This window comes from Portunus trituberculatus, chromosome 20 (genome assembly GCF_017591435.1).
Source record: "Portunus trituberculatus isolate SZX2019 chromosome 20, ASM1759143v1, whole genome shotgun sequence".
Lineage (NCBI taxonomy): Eukaryota > Metazoa > Arthropoda > Malacostraca > Decapoda > Portunidae > Portunus > Portunus trituberculatus.
The window spans coordinates 1,807,292-1,827,500 of record NC_059274.1 but is presented as its reverse complement, the minus strand read 5'-3'; the positions used below and the strand labels follow the sequence as shown (position 1 = coordinate 1,827,500).

At 40.4% G+C, this 20,209-nt stretch overlaps 1 protein-coding gene across 1 annotated transcript in view; it reads right to left on the bottom strand.

Annotated features, from left to right (window-relative positions):
- LOC123506514 (protein white-like) overlaps positions 1–20,209 on the bottom strand; it is a 67,399-nt gene that overhangs the window by 46,701 nt on the left and 489 nt on the right. Inside the window, exon 2 of the mRNA XM_045258653.1 lies at positions 10,719–11,466. Within this exon, the coding sequence (XP_045114588.1) occupies positions 10,719–10,916 (198 nt within the window). The 5' untranslated portion in view covers positions 10,917–11,466. The remainder of the gene's footprint in view (positions 1–10,718; positions 11,467–20,209) is intronic.

The following is a 20,209-nucleotide window of genomic DNA, read 5'->3' as shown; positions in this document are numbered from 1 at the left end:
CTGAGTTATTTTTACACCTGAACTGAGACGACAGGTAAGATAATGAGGAGTGTTGTCTGCTTGTATTCTCATTTCCCTACAGGTGTGACGTATGCCCGGTTTGCCTTCCGTCGCTCAAAGTTTCTGTTTACCTTATAGCTGCCAGTGAAAGAGCATTGCCACACAGAGCAGACTCATTCCATCCATTTATTAAAGTGAATGTAAACTGAAAAGGGAGAGGAAAAAATAAAAAGGCAAATAAAAAACGACGTTGTAGTGGAAGTCATTAGAGGATTCACTGGTGTTCTTATGGTACTATACAATCGTCTCTGTAGTCTTTAATCCCTTCAGTAATGGGACGCATTTTTTACCTTCAGTTTTGAGTATGATTAGATGATTTTATTTACAATAGAAAGGGTCTATGGGCGTCAGAAGATTAATGGCCAGAGTCTTCACTGTTTTAATCCCCACATACGTTTCTGAAGCTGTATAGAATCACCAAATGGTTAGCAAAATAAATATGAAAACGTGTCGTGGTGCTGAAGAGGTTAAAAACATTCCTGATTGGAGAACAAAGTGATCTACAGTTATAAAAGGAATTATTCGAGTTTTCAGTGGTGCTTTAATGATTCTAGTGGTGTTTTAACAAGAATTCTGCATCATAAGTGAGAAAGATAACCACTAGAGGACGCTACATTATTTCTACGGCCTTTGAAACCAGTCATAATGAGAGAGAGTAAGGCGTTTAAGAGATAGCGTTAAGGTTGTTGAGCTTCCATTATTCTAGACACCTTGACATGAATTCTGCATCGCCAACAGGATAAACACTCATAAGAGCATACCTAACAATCCCTGTGGCATTTACAAACACTGCTGAAGAGAGAACAAAGAGTTTACGACTCGTGATAAAAGTAAATGGAATCTTCAAAGGCATTTTTGTAGAGATTCATTCGGTCACCCTCAAACACCTTACATTGGTCACCAACGTAAAAAAAAAAAAAAGAAGAAAAAAAAACAATGAAAGGTGTTAGAATATGGAATGAGTGAAATGGGTGGCTGAATGAATCTCTACATTTTCATGATTCTAGACACACTTAAACAAGAATTACGCAGTTAATAAAAAAAAACACTCATAAGAACACATTTAACGATCTTTATGGCATTTTCAAACACTGCTGAAGAGTTAACGAAGAGTTCAAGAAGTCATGAAAAACGTAACTTAAATCTTCAGGAGTGTTTTTATGGTTCTAGAGTCACTTTAACAAGAATTACGCATCGATAATAAGAAAAACACTCGTGAAAAGCGTCTAATGATCTTTGTGGCATTTGCAAACATTCCTGGCAATAGAGCAAAGGGTTTAAGAGCTGCATGTCAACCTTGCACAACAGAAGTCAGGAAAGCAAGCGTCAGTCAGTCAGGCAAGGGCGGGAGCACAAAAACCATCAGCGCTGCCCAACCGCCTCTACGTGAATCAATGCCATGAGAGATTCATCAGCAAATAAGACCGAGAGAGAGAGAGAGAGAGAGAGAGAGAGAGAGAGAGAGAGAGAGAGAGAGAGAGAGAGAGAGTAAAATAAAAAGAATAAAAAATAATAACTACAACCTGAAAACTTACTTGATACTACACCCTGAACAATTTAGTGACAAAAAGGACATGAAACAAAACCAAATATGAACGAAAAGCAAACAAAAGACCAAACCACACACACACACACACACACACACACACACACACACACACACACACACACACAGACCATTTCCCCTTCCCAGAACACAGAAAAATAGCTCCACCTCCACAGCTTTGCCTTATTACGCCTTCACGTGGCATTATGGGGGAACAGAGGGCGTGGTGGGCGTGCGGGGAGCGTGGCAAGGGCGTGGCACTCTACTATGACGTCACCGTAGGCCAGGGCGCGTCCTCGGTGACGTCACAGCCCCGCCCATCCTTACCTGCCATCCTTCATGAAATAATTAGAGCAACGTGCGTGTTTTCTCTTTTTCATTCTTTTTTTTTACCATCATTATTATTAGTATGCAGTGGTGAGGCTTATTCAGCACGTGTGGTCTATTATTTATGTGTGTGTGTGTGTGTGTGTGTGTGTGTGTGTGTGTGTGTGTGTGTGTGTGTGTGTGTGTGTGTTTAGTTTTTATTTGGTTGTGTTTCATGTTTTCTCTCTCTCTCTCTCTCTCTCTCTCTCTCTCTCTCTCTCTCTCTCTCTCTCTCTCTCTGGTGTAATCTCTGTTCACTTGTTTTCTTTGTTTTTTTCCTTTGTTTTTTGTTTGCTCCATTCCTCCCTTCTTTCTTTTCATATTTGCTTATGTGTCTCTTTCTCCTATTCACTTATTTTTATTATCTTTCCTTTCTCTTAATTATTCTTGCTATTTGTCAGTCATTCTCTTTCTTCACTCTTCTGATGTCCATTTCCAAACTCTCTCTCTCTCTCTCTCTCTCTCTCTCTCTCTCTCTCTCTCTCTCTCTCTCTCTCTCTCTCTCTCTCTCTCTCTCATTCTTTATTCTCTCTATTAAAATCTTTCTACAATCTTTCTATGTTTACTGCTAGTTATCTTTCACTCCCTATTCTTTCTTCTATTACTTTTTTTTTCGATTCTTTTCCAATATTTTCCTCTCTCTCCTCAGTCTCAGTCTAAATCTCGGTCTGCGTCTATTCAGTTTGTCTCGGTCTTGGTCTGAGTGACGCCACAACACCACCATGCAGTGACAGTTTCCGGAAAAGCCGCCAGACAGCCACACACTCACCGTACGCTACCACACGCTAATCGGCGCAGCGCAAAGTAACACTCACTCGCTTACCTCGCATTTATAAAGGAATAAAGAAAATGCGGAGGAAACAGCACTTTGGGAGGCATCAGTTAGGTCAAGGGCAACACGCAGGCACGTTTAGCCAGGCACGTAGGCAGGGAGTGAGGTATGGAAGGTGTAAGTGTGGTGAGAAGTCAAGTAAACTCCTGCATTCACTCCTCACTGGTTTGTCTTCTGTCTAAAGTGAGGTATGGAAGGTGCAAGTTTGTCTTCTGTCTGATTCAAAAGTTCCCTGATCCACCGACAATCTCACGTCATCTTAATCAATCTTGGTTCCTCTTCCCTGTTGACAGTTCTGTATTTCCTGGGAATTGATTGGGTTTTTTTTTTATAGTTAATGGGTCTAATATTAACATTAAACACAGAAGAAACTGGAGTCTGGAGTAGAAATTTATGCCGTTACTGTTATTACTTGTCCTATAAATGCTGCAATAAAAAATAGATGGATATGTTTTGTACAGGGACCACCACGTGTAAGCATATTGAATTCCTGCAACTTACTCTATTTTCCACTACTACTACTACTACCACTACTACTACCCACTCTCCCTCCACCTATAAACATCAACACATTACCATTAACCTGCCACCTACCCCACTTGGCCCCCTATATTTAAACGTACCCATGTATCGTGTAACAGTTTGCTTTTCCAGGTAGTTGCAATGCTTTCCAGTGGCTGAATATTATCAATTTACATCAAGAGAAGCGTGGCCCCTCAAGGTTAATTTCTGCGTGGTGTTTTCCTTAGAGTTTCCACCCCAAAAGCTCCTTGAGGCGTTCCCGGAAAGAAAAGCAACAAAATCTGTCTTCATATCTTAATTCTGTGTTAGGGCATTTGTGTGGTGTGTGTGTGTGTGTGTGTGTGTGTGTGTGTGTGTGTGTGTGTGTGTAATACCTCGCAGGAACAAAGGTGAGGTTGCTGGTAGTGACTGGCGTAGAGGAACGAGTGAAGGTGAAGGTAAAGAGGAAAGTGAGCTGAAGGGAAAATTGAATAGACATAAATTACTCCAAACAAAAAGAACAAGAATAAAAAGGATAAACTAGAATACTATTTAGCTCACTTGCTGGAGTTGAGGTGACGTGAGGTTGCTGGTGGTGAGTAACTTGGAGGGACGAGTGAACGTGAAGGAAAAGAGGAAACTGAGCTGAAGGGAAAACGTGAAGGGAAAACGTGAATTGACATGAATTATTCCAATCAAAAGAACAAGAACAAGAAGAGTAAATGAGAATACTTTACTTGCTGGAAGAGAAAAGAGAAAAGATGAATAACTAAACACCACAATCTATCTCTATTCACGTAAGCACTGAAGTTTACATAAAAGCATAAGAAAATAAGGAAAGTTTTGACATACCATTAAGTCCACACATGTATAAAAACTTACCCTATATTCCTACGTAAAGAATGTTAAGTTCCTACATTCCTATCATCATTACCATCATCATTACCATCATCGTTACCACCATCATTTTCATCACCCTTCATATCTGTCAGGTGTTTGTCTATTCCATGACACCACATTATTTTTTTATCTTCTTATCTTTCTACATTTACTTCATCATTACTATCATCATCATCCTCATCATTATCATCGTCATTCATATCTCTCAGGTCTTCATCTATTCCACTCCACCCCAGCCATTATTATCTATCTTATTTCATCTTCTTACCTTTCTACATTCATATCATCATTATCACCATTTTTATCATCATTATCATCATCCTATCATATGTATCAGTTTTTCGTCTATTCCATGCCACCCCAGCAAAATCCCTAATTCATTCCACTCCACCACAGTAAAACTTATAATTTCATCTTTATTATCGTACTTGTCTCCATTAAGGCGGGTCAGAACCAAGATGTCACGTTAATTCATGACTTCTATGCTCAAGGTAATGGCGTCGTATCAATAATATGGTAAGTCGTAAAGGTAAATGGAGCCATAAATCCTCTATGGGTCTTTATCACACACACACACACACACACACACACACACACACACACACACACACACACACACACACACACACACACACACACACTAGTAAACTGCTTCTCTCGGCCTTCACTTCCTCTGTCAGCTGTCTGTCTATACCATGTAACATCCGCCACACTTTCTTCATCTCTTCATTTACGTCCACCACTACTTTTTACCACCCATTTCACCCATACATAAGAAATAAAAGGACTTTCTTGGATTTTTCAGTGTATTCTACGTTCACTTGGTTACTGAATGGGGTGGTAGATAAATGGAAAAGTTTTAGTAATCAATTTCGTGGTGTGGAGACATTACGTTTCAAAAGGTGTAGATAAATTTGTGCATGAAGATGATAGGTTGAAGGTGAGGTGAGGTTAGGTTAGGTTAGGTTAGGTGAGGTGAGGTGAGGTGAGGTTAGGTTAGGTTAGACGAGGTTAGGTTTTGATAAATTCGAGCATGAAGATGATAGGTGGAAATAGGTTAGGTGAGGTGAGGTTTAGATACATTTGTGCATGAAGACAATAGGTTGAAATAGGTAATGTTCCTTGTGTAGACCTGATGGCTTCTTGCAGCTTCACTTACTCTCTTTTTTATGTAAGAGGGAAAATTGGCCAAGGTCAACAGAAAGAGTAAAAAAAAAAAAAAAAAAAAAAGAAAGGAGGGTAGCCACTGTTCTTATGTCCTTAATTCTAAACACAAGAACACAATGATAGAAATTATATGTTCAAATGTACAGACTAGTCAAACAAATTCAACCTGACTTAATTCATTTTCTTGGATAACACTGAAGGAAGAAATTTGAAGCTTCAGATATTTAGCGAGATTTGGCGGTGCGAGTGTAGGTTGGGCTTCCTCACTCGGGGCAACGGTTTCCTAGCGGATGGGCTTTGAGATAGGAGGTACTCAAAAAGTATCCCCTTTAGCCCATAAATTCCCGTGAAAAGCCCACATGGTATAAATAAATGAAAAAAAAAAAAGCCAGTGAAGTTTTGCTAAGTGTGATGTGACCTTAAATCTTTTTCTATCTTCTTGTCGTAACACTTTGGAACTAGGCTCACTTTTAAGACTTCCCTCACCACAAGGCTGTATCCTCGGAACAGCAAATACGAGAATGAAAGCGCCCATACAACATATACACAGTTTCTTTTAGTTACCCATAGCTAGTTTTCTTCGGTTTCTCATACGTTTTCTTGAGTTCCCCATATTTTCTCTTTAATTTAATCGTTTTCTAATATTCGCAAAGGGTTAACTTCTCTATAAGTCAGGGGTTCTCAACCTCTTTAATCTTATGTACCCCTCGAAGTCTTTCAGTATTGATCACGTACCCCTTACCCACAATGCAGCGTCAGGAAAGATAAGAATAAATGCATGGTTTATTGACATAGTTCATTAAGTTTAAATTGTGTTATATATGGGGAACATAGAAAAATTTTAATCAATATTAGTATGTTTCTATGAGGTAGTGTCGATAGGAACTGGTACCTCACAGGGAGACACTATATGTGACTAACATGCAATACATTTACCAAAAAGGAACTATATCAGACAATTTTCAATCATTATGGCAGTGAACTAGTGTTGCTTGCAGCTAGTTGCAACTTGTAACTAGTAACAATGATAGATAAGTCACTGTGTGTGTGAAAAATATATAAGATAATAAATCAGAACAAATATTATAGGTTTGCAAGGTTGTATGGCAACTGTAATACAAGAGAGCTTCCTCTCAAGTGATATAACTCCAAGAGTTTCCTTGTAAACGTTGTTAACGTGTCCTGGTTCTTGTGAAGGACACATCCAGTCTAGCACATGTAGGCCACATTGTATACTACAAACAAGTTTGCAGCTATTCAAAACTGAAGCATTTTGAGAAACCTGCCACGTACCCCAAAAATTCCTCTCACGTACCCCTGGAAGTACGCGTACCCAGGTTCAGAACTCCTGATCTAAACCATTCTCCTTGTTTGGGCCGCGGGAGCTGCAAACACTCGCTACCACCTTCAATACTTCCCCCTTCACCAAGATCACTAGCACAGGACGCGATCACGAAGAGAAAGACAATGGTTATTCTCGTGAAGCGAGAATAACCATTGTCTCCAAATAATAATAGCTGTAGTAATGGGGAGTTATCATTGACAGTTGTGTGCCGTACAGACAGCACAGCGTTCACACACATACAGTGGTGGTGGCGCTGGTGGTGCTTAGGTGGTGTTTTGGTGTTTACTGCTCAGTCTATCTACACACCCAGACGCATTCACACACAGCCATAGATACTCATAGATACACACACACACACACACACACACACACACACACAGAGCCTTAAATACTCACACACAGACACACACTGTAAACACACTGAAACACACACACACACAATGAAGTGAAGTGTTACCATATTCCCAGGCAGTTTTTAGCAGCACAAGCGGCAAGACAAGAGTGAACCAGCAGTGCAAGGCAAGCCACCATGACCTGCAGCCTTCACCACACCCTCCTTTACTTACTCAAGGTGTGTTTAAGGCCATTCGCTTATCTTTGGCCTTCATTTACCTACGAGAGTGAAAATACCTCGAACTGTACCTAGATTTGTAAAGGTGATTAAGTAAACAAGCGGTCATAGAGGCAAGTTGTGTATATTAGCCGTTGTTATTTGCGTCTTTCACTTACCGTAAGCCAAACATGTGCCAGAGTGATCATTTCTTCCCGACATAGCTTCATTTTGTTGTGGTGAGATTTTAAAGGCAACATATGGACCCCGCGCCGCCGCTGTTCCCGCCTCCAGTTCCCCGGATGATACCAACCCCTCAGGTCCCCCGCCACCCTCCCCTCGGGCAGCCTGCTCGGTCCAATACTTTTTTCTAATATTTCCTGAGGGTAATATTACGCTTCCATGGTGTGTTTTTTATGGTTTGTATAAATGTTTCGTTGTGTTTGAAGTGTGTTGCGCGCCTGTGTTGGGTAAATATGTGGCGTTTAGTGGTGTTTTATGGCGTGTGTTAAAGGCTTTTCAACGGTCAAAATTTTCCTCTCGAATTTTGAGGTTTCTTATTTGAAGGTATAAGTGGGCCTTTGTGGTATCAAAGGATCGGCTGTCCTCTTTTAAGCGTGAAATCAATCTATTGAGTGAAATATGTGGACTTTGAAATGGTGTTTGGTGGTGTTGAAAAAACGTCTTATTTTTCTTTATTTTATTTGGTGACGTTTGTGGTTCTCGGTGTAACTCGCTGTGGAATGCCTTGAAAGATACCTCACACTCCCTCAAATGTGGTAAAACACTCGCCAAGTGAAAATGGCTTGACTTTGCAGGGCGTTTTAGCAGATTTATGAGTTTGAATGTTGTTTTATATTTAGCATACTTAATTTAGACATTTTTTGAAAACTAGTTAAGCTGGAGTTGTTTTGATATTTTTAAACTTAGTTTTACTATTTATCACGTCATAAAATAAGAAGCATTCGGCCGTAGCTTCCTTTTTTCTAAAACTCATTTTTAAAATGAAATGATTTACGTAATTTAGCCGAGTGACCCCCACTCTCCCGTTCTCTGTGATGATCACAGCCCAGGTGGTGACTCACCATAGCCTCGGGCTGCCGCCTCTTTTCCAAACCCGCAGTTCGTCAATATTTTGCCTAATATCTGGTGATTCCTGCGTGTTTTCCTGTGTTTCTAGGTTCAGGTGTGTAGATAGTAGTAGCAGAAGGAAGTAGGAAGGAGAAATAAAGGAGGATAAGGAGGAAGAAAGGGGAGAGGCAGAAGGAAGAGGAGGAGAAGCCAAGCCACAATACTTAAGTCACCCTCCTTATCCTCAATATTTTGTCTAATATCTAGTGTTTTGATGTGTTTCTAGGCTCAGGCGTCAAGACAGAAGCAATAGACGGAAGAGAAAGGGAGAAACAAAGGAGGAGGATGAAGAAAAAGAAGAAAAAGAAGTGAAAGACGAGAGGGAGGAGGAGGAGGCGGCCAGCCACAATATTTAGGTAAGTGTCCCTTGAAATCTTTGCCGTTCTTTATAATACAGTTTGGAATTTTAAGGTGAATTTCGGGTGTTTTAGGTGTGTTTGGTAGTATTGGATGGTATTTTGAGTATGTTTCTGGCGTTATAAATGTGTTTAGCGTGCATAGTGTGTGTTTTGAGTGTGTTTGGGTCGTTATAAGTGTGTTTAGGGTCCATTCTGTGTGTTTTGAGTGTGCTTGGGGGCATTTTGAGGTGTATTATGTAGTTTTGAGTGTGTTTTGGGATAATATTACGAGTTTTGAGTGTTTTTGTGTATATGGGTGTGTTTTGAGTGTGTTTGGGGGCATTTTGAGGAGTTGCAGGTTTTTTTTAGTGTGTTTTTTGGGGTAATTTGACGAGTTTTGAGTGTGTTTTGCTGTGTTTGTGTATTAGGGTGTGTTTTGAGTGTTTCGGGGCATTTGGAGGTGTTGCACTGCGTTTTGAGTGTGTTTTTGGGATAATTTTACGTGTTTTGAGTGTGTTGTGGGGTGTGTTTCGGTATTTGGGTGTGTTTTGAGTGTGTTTGGGGGCATTTTGAGGTGTTGCAGGGTGTTTTGAGTGTGTTTTGGGATGATATTGAGTGTTTTGAGTCTGTATGAGTGTCTTTTGGGTGTGTTTGAGTGTACTGAGATGTTTCTAGTGAGTTTTAAGTGTGTTTTGAGCGCATTTTCAGGTGTTGCAGGGTGTTTTGAGTGTGTTATCCCCATCATAAGTATTTTTCCTTGATTTGAGGTATTTTAACCATTATTTATCGCTATTTCCCCATTATTTCCATCTCTATCCATTATTAATTTATTTTTTGCGTTTATTTCTCATTTAAAACCAAAAAATGCAAAAGACATTATTTATCTATTTATTCTATCATCTAACCTTATTTCTCCTTGATTTGAGCCATTTTGACCATTATTTCCCCATTATTTCCATCTCTATCTCTATTATCCATTAATTTCCCACGTCTATTTCTCATTCGTAACCCAAAAGAGAGAGAGAGAGAGAGAGAGAGAGCTAGACCTATTTCGGTGGTGTTGGTGGTAGTTGTGGTGGTGGTCGTGGCGGTGGTGGTGGTGGTTGATGGTGGTAGTGGTAGTGGTGGTGATGGTGGTGGTGGTGGTGGTGGTGGTGGTGATAAGAAAATCTGGTTCATTATTTTATTAGGACGGTGTGTGAGAGAGAGAGAGAGAGAGAGAGAGAGAGAGAGAGAGAGAGAGAAGATGATAGTGTACCATTAAGACAGCTTAGGTCTGAAATCTAAACCATTCTCCTTGTTTGCACCCCGGGAGCTGCAAACACTCGCTACCACCTTCAATACTTCCCCCCAAAGTCCCTAAAAACATATACACATACATATGTACGGACCTTGCTTCCCCCTTCACCAAGATCACTAACTAGCACAGGACACGATCACGAAGAGGAAGAGAGGATTAAAATGTCAAAGTAACCATTAAATCGATTCGTGAAGCGAGAATAACCATTGTCTCCCATTAATAATAGCTGTAGTAATGGGTGACAGTTGTGTGCCGTACAGACAGCACAGCGTTCACACACATACAGTTGTGGTGGCGCTGGTGGTGCTAAGGTGGTGTTTTGGTGTTTACTGCTCAGTGTATCTACACACCCAGACGCATTCACGCACAGCCATAGATACTCAAAACACACACAGAATGAAGATAAACACACACACACGTAAGGTAAGATAAGATTAGGTTAGGTTAGGTTAAGTTAGGTAAGGTTAGCTTAGGTTAGGTTAAGTTAGGTTAGATTAGGTTAGGTTAGCTTAGGTTAGGTTGGGTTAGGTTACATTAAATCAAGACAGACGGCAAGATAAGATTAGCAAGTTGAATTTGTTAATGTCAGATCAGATGATAATGTAAGATAAGAGTTAGATTTGGCCAGGTGAGGTGAGGTCAAGTCAGGTGAGGGAAACAAATCGGAGAGTGAGTGCGTTACCTGGTCATTGCGGCGCTGCTGACTGGAGTGAGGTGGAGTCTTGCTACCTTTGCTGGAGCTGCTGGTGGCGTGGGTGCCTTTGGTGGTGGAGGTGGTGGTGACACCCTCCACTGACCTCTGACCTTGTTTCTGCCCTGATCCTTTTCCTCCATGCTTTCCTGTCTTTTTTTCCTCCATGTTACCGTTTTTCTTCTCCATCTTCTGTTCTTTTTTTTTTCTCTCTCTCCTTTTCTAGCACATAAGCATTTCTCGTTCTTCCGTTACTCCCTTCGATTTTAGCACTGGTTGCCTCAAATTATCAGCACTCGTAAGACTCTCAGCAAACGGTAAGGTTCTATTTTAAGCACCTAAGTTCTCAGCGCACTTTAGCACACGTAGATAGCACTTCACTCTCTTTTCTTATTTCTTTATTTCCTTCTCAATTCACGTCATTTTCACTTGGGATTTCATGTTTTTTTAGTAATTCCTTCGTTTCCCTTATCTGGTGTTAATGGTGCGGCAGTGTGCACAGCGAGGGGGAGCGCACGTACAAACACACACACGCACACACATAACACGCGTGCACTCTTAAAACTGGAAGCCAATTAAGTCGTATATACCTTGCTTATTTTTCTTTTTTCTATTTCTTTTTCTTTCTTTTCATTCACTTCTTATCTTCATTTTTATTTTGTTATTTTCTTTCCTAATTTTTTTTATTCTTTTCCTTTTCTTTTCTTTTTTTTCAAGAGTATTTGTAACGTTGGCTTTTCTTGTATATTAATTTTATGGAGAGAAAAGAAAACGATAAAGACAATGAGGAGCAGGAGGAGGAGGAGGAAGAAGAGCAGCAGGAAGAGGAGGAGGAAGAGAAGAAAGAGATGCTACCTTGACGAGGCCAGGTAACACTGTGGCGCGGAGTGTCTCGTGTGTGTGTGTGTGTGTGTGTGTGTGTGTGTGTGTGTGTGTGTGTGTGTGTGTGTGTCTGTGCGAGATGATACTTTTGTTGTTATCATTTTCAAATAGTAGTTGTAGTAGTAGTAGTAGTAGTAGTAGTAGTAATAGTAGTAGTAGTAGTAGTTGTTGTTGTTGTTGTTGTTGTTGTTGTTGTTGTTGTTGTTGTTGTAGTAGTAGTAGTAGTAGTAGCAGTAGCAGTAGCAGTAGCAGTAGTCACAAAAGAAATCATCACCACCACAATACCAACATCACCAACATCACCATCACCACAACCAAAAACACCATCATTTCAAGCACATCCCTTCCTCAACAGCAACATCATTACTTCACCACGAGAAACACTGACAATACCAGACACTGTGAACCCTGCTAGACAGACACCTCAGGGTACATCCACGTGTGGTCTCCTTTCATTCATCCTTAACCTCTCTATACACTCCCAGGACATTGGAACCTTATTGCATCATTTGTGGGCGGGGAAATGTATATATAGAACTAAGATGAGTATTAGTGAAGATTTATTTGTTGTTTTTTTGCAGTGTTAAGCTGGATGGGGTTCTTTTTATCTATTTCTTTCTCTCACACATCAAACTTTTTTTCTTTTATCTGTCTTTAGTCTTTATTCATTCCATATCGTCGACCGTAGAGTTACGTATTCGAATTTATTGCATTACTAAGCACGGTGGATATTAAGATTTTTTTTTTTCCTCCTATCAACATCCTTCTTTTACCTGTCTTCAGTCTATCACACTATGCCATATCGTCAATTATAAAGCCACTTATATACCATTATTTTCCCTAACACAAACTTCACTAGATATTGAAACACTACACATGCTAGATTCGTGTTCTTAAACCTCTAAACCTACACGTATAACTCAAATGCTTCTGACTTACTGTAGAGAAAACTATCTTTTTTACATTTAAGCCCTTCAATACTGGGACACATTTTTACCAAGAAAGTTTGTGTACGATTAGACCACCTTTTATTGACATTAGGAACGGTCTATGGAGGAAAGAAAATGAATGGCCACAGTCTTCACTATTTTAATCTTCAACATGAATTTCTGAAGCGTATAAAAACACCAAATAGGAAGCAGAATGAATACGGAAGCGCGTCATGGTACTGAATGGGCTAATGTGGGAGTGATTGAGAAGATACATAGATAGATGCATCATTAATAGGAAAAAAAAAATTGAAAAATGAAGTCAATTAAAAACAGCAACGGGAATCCAGTTGATCATCTTTGCGTCCTCTGCAATATTAGGTCATTTCAATAGTTCTTCGAGGAATCCAAAAGGTTCAAATCCTCCAAAACCACCAGATCGGTTCCATTAAAATCCACATGCCATTAGATCATTAACCCCTTCAGTACTCAGACGCATTTTTACCATGACTTGTGGTGTGATTAGACGACTTGTGGTGTGATTAGACGACTTGTGGTGTGATTAGACGACTTTTGGGTGTGATTAGACGACTTTTGGGTGTGATTAGACGACTTTTGGGTGTGATTAGACGACTTTTGGGTGTGATTAGACGACTTTTGGGTGTGATTAGACGACTTTTGGGTGTGATTAGACGACTTTTGGGTGTGATTAGACGACTTTTGGGTGTGATTAGACGACTTGTGGGTGTGATTAGACGACTTTTGGGTGTGATAAGACGACTTTTGGGTGTGATTAGACGACTTTTGAGTGTGATTAGACGACTTGTGGGTGTGATTAGACGACTTTTGGGTGTGATTAGATGACTTTTGGGTGTGATTAGACGACTTGTGGGTGTGATTAGACGACTTTTGGGTGTGATTAGACGACTTGTGGGCGTGATTAGACGACTTTTGGGTGTGATTAGACGACTTTTGGGTGTGATTAGATGACTTTTGGGTGTGATTAGACGACTTTTGGGTGTGATTAGACGACTTTTGGGTGTGATTAGACGACTTGTGGTGTGATTAGACGACTTGTGGTTTGATTAGACGACTTTTGGGTGTGATTAGACGACTTATTATAATTATTAGACACTTATTATTATTATTATTATTATTATTACACACACACACACACACACACACTTATTATTATTATTGTTATTATTATTATTATACACACACACACACACACACACACACACACACACACACACACACATAGGTCAGGTGTCAGGTTACACGCGTCCCACCGGCGTAATGTGACCTCTGGAGGATGATCCCAGGAGGTCAGCAGCACGTGACGCCCACCTAGGCCTCCCTCCCCTGCCCTCCACCCCTCTCCCTTCTCCCTTCACCCTTCACCCTTCAGCGCTACCCCTTCCTTAGGCCTATCGTGCGTGACTGCGTGACTCATTCCCTCCCCCTCTCTCTCTCCCTCTCTTGAAGTCCTTCCAATCCTTTCTCTGATATATCTTGTTGTTGTTGTTGTTGTTGTTGTTGTTGTTGTTGTTGTTGTTGTTTTGTGTATTTTTTTCATTTTCCGTTTTCTTTTTTTTCATTGCATTTCTTTTCTCCAATTATACATTTTTCTTTTTTGTTTTCTTGTTTGGTTTCTTTTTCTTCTTATTCTTTATTTTCTTACTCTTCTTCCATTTTACGGCTTTTTTCCACTCAATCTTTTTAGTTTCCTCTTGTTTTCTTCCTCTATTTACTTTTTTATCTCCATCGTCTATCTATCTACCTATCTATCTATCTATCTATCTATCTATCTATCTATCTATTCGTTTCCTTTATGCAATCTCCCCTATCTTTATCACTTCCATCAATTCCTTTTCTTTCGTTCCCAGAAAAGAAATATATGTCTGAAATAAGATCAAACTGTCTTCATAAAGGTTTACCGAATTCAATCCCTTTCATTAGCATTATATGACCACGATAATGTAACGCTAGGATTCGCTCGGCCAGTTAATTAGTCAGTCAATCAGTCAGTCAGTCAGTCACGTCTCTCTTATTAGTCACATTTACGTATTTCAATCTTAGTTCACGCCAGTCTTGCAAACTACTATGGTCAATTAGTCGCTCATAAACAGTTAATCGATTTTTAGTTAGTTTTATTATCCATGCAGTTACATCTATCTACTCTACTCTTAGTTCTCTCTAGGCCTACACTTCACCACCAGTCAGTCAATTAATCAGTCAGTCTAGCCTTTCAACAGCCACTCAGTTCTCACCCCAATTTATTCACTACACTAATTTACTCTCGCTCTCAGTTCAATTCTTTTCAGTCTTACGTTGTCACCAGATCTACTCAGTCTTGCCCTCGCTTCCTCATCCTCACCTCACCGCACCTCATCTCACTTCACACTCCTTCTGCGGTTACCCTCAGTCAGATGTTACCTATCATTCTGCACGTAACACTAAACCACTGTCTCTCTATCCGTCTGTTGCTTGTCGGATACACCTGTCTGCGGAGTTACGAGTGTGGAGATTAGAATAGCGTTTCTTTAGAGATTCTGAATGTTGACAGGGAAGGAAGTGGTGGTGGTGGTTATAGTAGTAGTAGTAGTAGTAGTAGTTTTTAATGCAAGAGGGGAAACCGGGTAAGGGTAAAAAAAGGTTTAAAAAACGGCCCACTTGTACGCCATTTCCCTTACAGATCAAAAAAAAGAATTAGCCAAAAGTCTGGGACATATGTCTTCAAACCTCATTCTTAAAAGAAGTCAAGTAGTAGTAGTAGTAGTAGTAGTAGTAGTAGTAGTAGCTAAAAATAACGACACTGTGAGATGCGAGGAGGGAAGGGAAGGAAACAAGAGGAAGATGAGGACAAGTTAAAATTAATCAAGCCACAAAGTTTTCGTGAAGCAAGTTAAGCCAATTTTCTTTCGCCTCCACTTACTTCCTCACCTTTCTCACCTCCCTTCCTTTTCTTCCTCCTCCTCCTCCTTATCTACCTCGTGACGTTTAAAAGTAGGGTTGAATACGTACAAAATCCATGGGTTTCAGCTGACAGCCTAAGATGAAGGGAGGGATGGAAGGAAGATAGGGAGCAAGGGAAGGGAGAGAGTGTAGGTATGGGGGAAAGGAAGGCGTGATGGAGGGGAGCAAGAAACATTAGACAGAGTGAATAGGAGACACAGTGAGGGAGATTAACAAGAGACAAGTTAAGATATATAAGGGAAGGTCAGGAAATATCGATGTAAGTGAATGAGATAAGATAAGCAACATGTCTTGAGTAGTGAACGTAGATAATTTGATGAATGGAAGGAAAAACTGATTATAAATGAATACGATAAATGGGAAAAGAATGAGAGAGAGAGAGAGAGAGAGAGAGAGAGAGAGAGAGAGAGAGAGAGAGAGAGAGAGAGAGAGAGAGAGAGAGAGAGAAGAGAAAGAAAGAAAGAAAGAAAGAAAGAAAGAAAGAAAGAAAGAAAGAAAGAAAGAAAGAAAGAAAGAAAGAAAGAAAGAAAGAAGAGACAGAAACAGACAGAGAGAGAGAGAGAGAGAGAGAGAGAGAGAGAGAGAGAGAGAGAGAGGAGGGAGAGGAGGATTATAAGACGCCACAGAAACCTAACAAGAAACAAGAATGTGTAAAGGATTAAGAGGAGCAGACAGTGTACCTACCTGTCTTCCTCCACCTGTCTGTCTCTTCACCTGCCCGTCAACACACAACACTAAAACCAGCATACAGAAGCTTACTTATATGATGATAGGTGGTGAATGGGAGTGCTTGATACAGAAATTGGCTTAAATAAAAACTAATGGCTCTTTTGCAACTTCTCTTACTGTGTTCTTGTATTTTAACATCATTCACACACAGACAGACAGACATACGCACACTCCAGCTCACTTGTAATACCCTCGCCTGTTATTTAAACCCTTCAATACTGGGATACATTTTCATCTTGAGATTTAAGTACGATTAGACCATTTTATTGATATTAGGAAGGGTCTATGGAGGGTCAGAAGATTAATGGTCACAGTCTTCTCTACTTAAATCCTCCCATATGAGTTTCTGAAACTGTATAAAATCACCAAATAGTAAGCAGAATGTATGTGAAACGTGTCATGGTACTGAAGGGGTTAAGAGACTGGGATTCGTGTCTCGCTCAAGTCACAGAGGTCACTATTTAATATGTGATTGTTTTCCTCCGTGAGTCAGAGGTGAGGGTGTGTCGTGTGTAGAGGCGTCTACTCTAAAGTGGCTCCTTCATTATACAACTCTAACTCTTCCCTAGGCAAAAAAAAAAAAAAACTACCACTGCCACTACAACAACAACTACTACTACTGGTATCCCTACAACTACTATAACTATTTCACTGATTAACCACCACTACTAAAATCATTACCAATTTAACGTATTTCCAGTGCGTCACACATTTTCCTTCATTATACAACTCTAACTAAAGTCTACTCTAAAGTGGCTCTTGGGTCTCGGTCTGAATGGTGTCCCAGGGAATGCGTGGGTGTCAGATCTTGAGGAAAACCGTGAGCTGTCCTTGTAATAAATGCGTTGACCAACAGAAAACAAGCATTATTCACATCAAATCAATCACGATCTCAATAAGCTACAATATGTTTCAGATCCAGGAGCCATTTTAGAGTAGGCAGACTATAGGTATTATCACAGAATGAACCACATGAACTACACACGCTGATGGAGGAGTGACCGTCTATCATATGTCTATACACGTGACTCCCGAGCCTCGCCTACCCCTACACACACACACACACACACACACACACACAGAGAGAGAGAGAGAGAGAGAGAGAGAGAGAGAGAGAGAGAGAGAGAGAGATGGCTTTATTGTTGCAAAAGTAGACAACAAAAGAGAGAGAGAGAGAGAGAGAGAGAGAGAGAGAGAGAGAGAGAGAGTTATCATACATCTAAACATCACTCTTTTTCCGGAGCCGTTTCAGATCTCTCTCCTTCTATCCTGCCCCCTCTCTCTCTCTCTCTCTCTCTCTCTCTCTCTCTCTCTCTCTTGCAACTTTTGTTTCAGGTCAGAATACAGCTGCGGTTTCGTGTGGTCCACGCGCCACCCGCAGGATCGCATGACACCATAAGGAGCCACGTAGAGGGAGGAAGGAGAGGTAAGGGCGAGAGATGGTCAGAGTGGAGTGAAAGGAGGAGAGGCGGCGGGAGAGGTGGAAAAGTTGAGATTGACAAGGGTGATGCAAGAGTGAGAGAGAGAGAGAGAGAGAGAGAGAGAGAGAGAGAGAGAGAGAGAGAGAGAGAGAGAGAGAGAGAGAGAGAGGGGTTAGTGGGGGGTAAGAAATAAAGGAAGAAAGCAGTGAGAAAAGAAATGTGGTTTTTGAGACGATGAGACGGAGGAAAGGAGAGACATGGGGTGAAAACGAAGACTTGGAAATGTAAGTATGTATGTATGTGTGTGTGTGTATGCTGGGATTCGATGTCTCTCTCTCTCTCTCTCTCTCTCTCTCTCTCTCTCTCTCTCTCTCTCTCTCTCTCTCTCTCTCACACACACACACACACACACACACACGCACGCACGCACACACGCACACAAAACAAAAAAACATTTATATATATGATAGTTACCGTAAAGAGAGAGAGAGAGAGAGAGAGAGAGGGACAGATGACATAATTGCGGTTTCTCTCAGGCTTCAAAATTCATCTGCATCGTATCTATTACAGTCTCAGATGATAAGAAAAAACACTATCTCTCTCTCTCTCTCTCTCTCTCTCTCTCTCTCTCTCTCTCTCTCTCTCTGTTCTATTTTTTTTCCTCCCGCTATTCTTTTCATTGAGTTGTTTTTATCTTAATGTAATGTACAGTAGGAATGTGCCAGAACTCTGACCTTTTCCACCGTCCGTCCGTTTCGCTGCAGTATGGATGGGTGTCACATTACCATTCTCGTGTCGAAGTGTACTAGAATTCAACAAGATATTCCTTCCTGCCTCTTTATCGCGTCGCCGTAACCTAAATCAATTTTCCTCCGTTTACCTTGTTAAATCTGAAATCAGACACCCATTTCGTTACTTTTTTTTTTTTTTCATCTCGTTCTCTATGTTGGTGATGGATGGACGTTGCCAGTGATTGGTGAGAGAAAGAAGACATTTTTTTTCTGTCTCTAACGTCGTATTTAATCCCTTCAGTACCATGGCGTGTTTCCATATTCATTCTGCTTACTATTTGGTGATTTAATACAGCTTCAGAAACTTAAGTGGGGGGATTGAAATAGTGAAGACTGTGGCCATTAATCTTCTGCCCTCCATAGACCCTTCCTAATGTAAATAAAATCATCTAATGGTACACAAATCTCAAAGTCAAAATGTGTCTCAGTATTTGAAGGGATTAAATCGTCTAATGGTACACAAATCTTAAGATCAAAATGGGTCCCAGTACTGAAAGGGTTAAATTGAGTCACGGAGCTTCGTCGCGCTGGAACTATTAAGAATGAGGAGGATATATTCAGAGGTTCAGGAATCATTGGATCGAGGCCATGACAGTTAAGGTGATGACTGTCTGACGATCACCTTCCTGTCATTAAGTAGTAGCAGTTGCAATAGTAGTAGTAGTAGTAGTAGTAGTAGTAGTAGTAGTAGCAGCAGTAGTAGTAGTAGTAGTAGTAGTAGTAGTAGTAGTAGTTAGCAATTAGTAGTAGTAGTAGTAGTAGTAGTAGCAATTAGTAGTAGTAGTAGTAGTAGTAGTAGTAACAGTAATATAGCGGTGGTAATAGTAGAAGTAGAAAGTAGCGGTAGTAATAGTAATAGATATAGAAGTAGTAGTAGTAGTAACAATAATAGCAATAGTAATAACATCACCACTAAACACTATCTGCGGCGCTATTTACTATCATTACCACCATACAGAACTAAACACGCGAATTCTCCATCATCACATGCCGTCATTCACTCTCGCAGACATCATCCCCCATCAACCACGAGGAAGCGAACAAAACTTGATACGAATCCCACCGCATGAACAACCCAAGGCGGCGATCGAAGCAGGTCTCACCAATAACAAGCACTCGTATTTTCAGGATAGGTGGTTCAGAGCATTCACTGACCATCCTGACTGCTTCACTGTAACCTTGTCATTACATAGTTTTGATGGATCTAATTATCTCAGCCCTATCTTGATCTATGGAATTAATCTATGAAGGTTTTTTTTCCTCTCTTTTTTTTTCGATTCAGGATCAACACAGTGAAGAGATGGGGAGTGAAGTGAAATTAATGAATCAATACCGAACCCAATTTAATGGTGCTCCTTTTGCTTCTTATCCACGTACCAAAGTAATAATAGTCTAACAGTAAGATGGATAGAGAGGTATTATTGTAGTTTCAACCAATGCACCACACGTAACTATATACATTCTCAAGGTCTAGATCACACTTCTACGAACATTTCTAACCCCAATTTATCCCATCGGAAATTAATAATAACTTGGACAGAATTTAGGTTAGGTTAGGTTTGGTTTCCTCACCTTAAAACCACGCTTTCCCAGGAGGTCCCACAAGCTTGTTAGGGAGAAAGAAATATAAGACAGGGTATATTGGTTGAAACTGCAATTTTTCCGATAGAGTTAACAGTAAGATGGAAGAGATGCGCATTGAAGTGAATGAATCAACACCTAACCAAACCAAATCTTTTGCTTGTTATCCA